Genomic DNA, 4,836 nt, shown 5'->3' with positions numbered 1-4,836 from the left:
TAGAGCTTAGTGAATATATATATATATATATATATATAATACTGGATTAGTTATAAACATTTTAAGGTGACTAACAAAAATGTGTCTCATGAATCTGCTTTAGAACATTATCAAAAGAATAACAGTACAGCAAGCACTAACTATAAGATTAGTCTTGCTGTATGTGTGGTAAAGATACATACGTCAGAATTAAAACAGTGTATTCAGAAAAATTACACTGTGTAATAACATTTAGTAAGTAGAAAAATTGATTACACTTAATGTTGTCAAAGAGTAAAAGTTTTGTGTAATACTTATAAGTACGTATTCTAATAAAGTCTTTCCTACACTATAGGATAACTTTTTGTTTGAAAGTCTGAGAAAAACTAAATGTGTTTTTAATGTTCAAACAAGTTAAAGGTATTGATGAAAATATTATCGTATAATTTTTAATTTTTCAGCATTAAAACAAGTTATTGATGATAACAGTAGTATTGAACATATAATTTGTGCATTTGTTATCTTATCTGTTAATGATGCATTATATACTTTGCTATGTGAAACAGCTGACAATGAATGTTTCATGTTATAAAATGAGTAAACGATATATTTGCTTTAAATAAAATACTTACAACAAGAACAGATATTGTAAACATAAATCCTTTGAGGTGGGTGTAAGTCGAGGTTATATTTGCATTTGTGAAAAACGTATAAAGCAGTCAATACTATCGCAGATATAAATCACCGATTTTAAGATGTGAGAGTCGTGTAGTTGCTCTATGATATAGAAATCGTATTAATATGTTACTATAGCAAATGTAATTGTCTCATTGAAGTGACTTGAACTGTGCTTTAATATACCTGCATGAAACAGTAACTGGAAAACACCTGTTTTGTACTGATTTAATAACATGTTTGTTTACAACTGAAAAATAATTTGTTTTAGAAGCTGGTTTTTCAGTGTTTTTGAATGGTGTACTCTAGTAGCTCTTTCAGTGGTAGAAAAAAAAAATCTTATGTAATTGTATCCATTTCTATTCTGAGATATTAGAGTCAGTACTAATATGAATTTTAGAGTTGTACTACTAAATAAAATGACGGGGTCATGTATGTTTCTTCACGTGATTTACAGTTCAGTGAATATGTGTACCCGTTGTCAGGCTTATTTAAGTCACGTTTCAGTACGTATCCTGTTATAGAATTTGATGTTTATTAATCCTAGAAATTCTGCTTTAATATATCAAAAGATAAGCATCTTTTGACTTTCATTGGTGTTCCAGTAAATTGTTTATTGTACTTGCTTGGGAAATGCTGGAGATTTTTGTAAGAATATTCTATGCTTTGTGCATGTTATTCTGAATCTTATAACCCCACATGCTGAATTTGTTCCAAGAAGTATTAAGAATAATTATATATAACTTGTTAGATATTTCATGAACTTATAATATTCTGGTTGCTTTTGATGATATTCAATCATAAAAAGTGGGTGTATTTTGTGATGTAACTCCTCTTTAATTGAAACGTAATACTGTAGTAAGGTAATTCAATTACCACAAGCTGTGGTAAACGTATTACATCTGTGAAAATCGACAGCATGATTTTTTTCTTTGTTGTTTTCTTATAATTTTTATGTTGATTTTTTTTTAAAGCAATTAATGTTATATTGAATATTGTAACCCTGCACATGAATTTGAAAAGTATACCACTAATTGATCATAGTTAACATGAAGTTTTATGGATTCTTGGGATTTGTTCCAGTTGATGTGTTTTAGCAAGATTTATAGAAGGTTTAATACACAATTTAAAAACTGTTATAAAATATTATTGTGTTATTTGCATGTTTATTGCTTAATAATTCTAGGAGGTTTTGGCCTGCTCTTTGTTAGTTTAAAAAATATTTTGTATGGATAATATTTCAATTCATTGTATTTAATCTGTCAATCAAATTATTACTAACTGAAATTTCCATTGTGAAATCTGTGTAGGTTGTTAGTAAAACTTAGTGCCAGAAGCAAGAGGGAAAAGAAAAGGTCATTACATATAATAAAAAAAGGGTTAAAGATGGAAAGTTAATGGTAACTGAACATTACCACGAAACTGTTAAGTGATGTTTCTGCAGTAAATTGTAATATGTGTAATTTTTTTTTCCTGCTTATATCCATTGTATTGAAAATATCCCACACAAGTATAAAGGTACTAAAACATAGTGTTTAGGGTATTATTCATAAAATAAACTTTCTTATATACATGCAGTATTATTATACACAGTTAAATTTCTATAGTAAGCTCAAAAACATGTTATCGGTATATTTCTTTTATTTCATACAGTAGAAAATATTCATTCCATTAGCAGACAGTGGGAAAGGATTTGAATGATAAACTATGTTAGGATATTACTTCCTCAAACCTGTTGTTATAACAAGTTTCAGGGTAAGGTGTCAAAATGTTTACAGGTATATTGCTTTGAGAAATGTTTAGAAAGTCTTTTATAGCTGTCTTTTAATAGTGAAGAAGTCTTGCAAGCTGTTCCATATTTTTTTTAGCAGGTCTAATAACTAAGAACGTTAAATACAAATTGAAAATTCAGTGGTATTTTTATTAAAATAGTTTGGTCAAACTTGCAATTCTGTAACATTGAAATGTTAAGAACAAATGCGATGTTTCATCTTGTCTATACAATATATATAAATGTATTCCAAAAGTGTTTATTGCTTATTTAGTCATAGAGATTTAAATATCAAAATAAAAAAATATACTAGTAAAAACCCTCTGCCCATTGTACCAAGTACGTTAACAGTTACACTGCAGTAGAAAATCAAAACAGTTTGAATTTTTGTTGAACTTGTGTGCTACCATGTTGAATATGTTTAGTCCCTCATATTTCGAAGAGTAAACAGTGGTTCTGTGTTGTTCGGGTAACCGTTTAATTATTCAAGCAGTTATAAAGTTTAGACTAAATGACAAAGTGGACTAAAGACGCGAAAATTAATTTGTTTCACAGAAGGTTGGTTGTTTATATTTGGATGCTGTGTTGCCAGTTGTCAATAAAATCTTTTGTGCAAGAGTTCTTTGTCTGTCTCATTAGACAACAGGTTTTGTTACTTATTTCACGAACTTTCACTGCCTAAGATGTAAATAGTATAAAAACTTAAAAAAGTACTATTATATAGGTTGAAGAATAAACTTTTTATTTTTCATACCATAACTCATGATTATTAGATAATTCAGCATTATAATTGATGCAGCTTAAATTATGCTGAAAAACTAAATATTTTTCCGAGATTTGTTGTGCAAAATAAAAGTTTAATTTCAAAATGTTAACACTAAAAGTAAACTGCTATTAATTCCATATATAGTTGTAATTATTGAATAATTTCTCATACATATCAAGTTGCTGTACGCAAAATTACTATAGAATATTCGGTTGTAAGACGATAAATAAACGTTACTTTCAGGTAGCGGATTAAAACTTAATATTTTCATCAAACAAATTAATCTAGATTTATTGACCATTACTAATGGCATTAGTTTAGAACCCGTAGGAAATAAAACTATAAAAATTAGCCTTCGCTATAGCTATAAATTAAAATAAACTCGGGGGAGTAACAGAAAATGTGGATTTTAAAACTTTCAGACTAGAATTTTGTTAATAAATAAATTACATAAAAGTAAAACATCTATCAAACGAAATCGTTTACGACAGTAAAACACATCCATTGAAACCTCCATTATATATAGGACTCGAGAACGCTTTCACTTAAGGAACACCTTTCTGTTATGTGAAAGACTAAACAGTGCAAGAAAAGCGGATTGTTCACTATCTTTTGTAGACAATTTCTTTTTCCCCCTGCTCGTGGCTAAAGAAATCAGAAAACTTAGGGGGGGGGGGGGTATCAAATAACACTTTTGGAGGGATACGCCTTCTCGTGGTTTACACTGTATTTTAACAAAAGTTGTTGAACTTCAAGTTTTAAAACCAGGGACAAATGTGTGTGTGTATTAGATAGAAAAAAAAAAAAAAACGACTGAGAAAAACATCCTAGACATAGTCCTCCTCTATTCATTGCTTATTTCCATTTAGCAGAACAAAGTTTATGTTGACAGTTACAAGTGGTGGTGTTTAGAGTACTTATACTATGGAATCTACTAGTATTCTGGCTGCTCCTGTATCAATCAGAAATTATTTGTCGTCCATTTACTCTGACAGCTGTGTACCAGGATCCACCAAGACTTGACATAGTTGAGTTAACCACCACACTTTTGCGTGCAAGCTGTTCATTGTACTCCCCCAAGTCCAGGTCTAACTTGGTTTTTTTTTGGAGCTACAACTGCAGTGTCCGCCACCTGTTGTTGGTTATACTGAACCCTTTGCACCATCAATCAAAACCAATTGCCTTTTCTACCTTGCTGCTTTTTAAGGTAGGGATAGTTCACTCAAAAGTTATCATATTCTCTCAGACAAAAAGTGGTTTGCTCCTCCCTTCCAGGATGACATCTTTGAAGAGGCACTGACAGAATAGGTTGTGGCATATAAATTATGGGAGGATCTAGATATGCCTGACTGTGCACTGAATACTAGAGTAGTTGCATTGCAAAGCTGAAGTATGTGATTGGCTGGTTCAAATATAGGATTTCATGGGTGCCTAGGTTGGACAGTTTGTCTAAGGCAAAGTCACTAATGAGGCTGTATTCAAGACTTGAAAGATGGTTACCATTGAAAACGTGAGTGCTTATGTGCACCAGTTTCACGATAAAGCTTACCCAGCAGATTTTGAAGATATCCTTATAGACAAAGTTTATGGAAGGACTATCTAGCAATATGATGTTGCATCATCTGGATGTAAGAGGCAATTACTG

At 30.7% G+C, this 4,836-nt stretch overlaps 1 protein-coding gene across 1 annotated transcript in view; it reads left to right on the top strand.

The window, feature by feature from the left end:
• The window catches only part of LOC106465639 (constitutive coactivator of PPAR-gamma-like protein 1 homolog), a 44,172-nt gene extending 43,726 nt beyond the window's left edge, over nt 1–446 (top strand). Inside the window, exon 16 of the mRNA XM_013925874.2 lies at nt 441–446. Within this exon, the coding sequence (XP_013781328.1) occupies nt 441–446 (6 nt within the window). The remainder of the gene's footprint in view (nt 1–440) is intronic.
• The last annotated feature ends 4,390 nt before the right edge of the window (nt 447–4,836 follow it).

This window comes from Limulus polyphemus, unplaced genomic scaffold, assembly GCF_000517525.1.
Source record: "Limulus polyphemus unplaced genomic scaffold, Limulus_polyphemus-2.1.2 Scaffold2007, whole genome shotgun sequence".
In the NCBI taxonomy this organism is placed as follows: Eukaryota; Metazoa; Arthropoda; class Merostomata; order Xiphosura; family Limulidae; genus Limulus; species Limulus polyphemus.
This window is presented reverse-complemented; position numbering and strand designations above follow the sequence as displayed.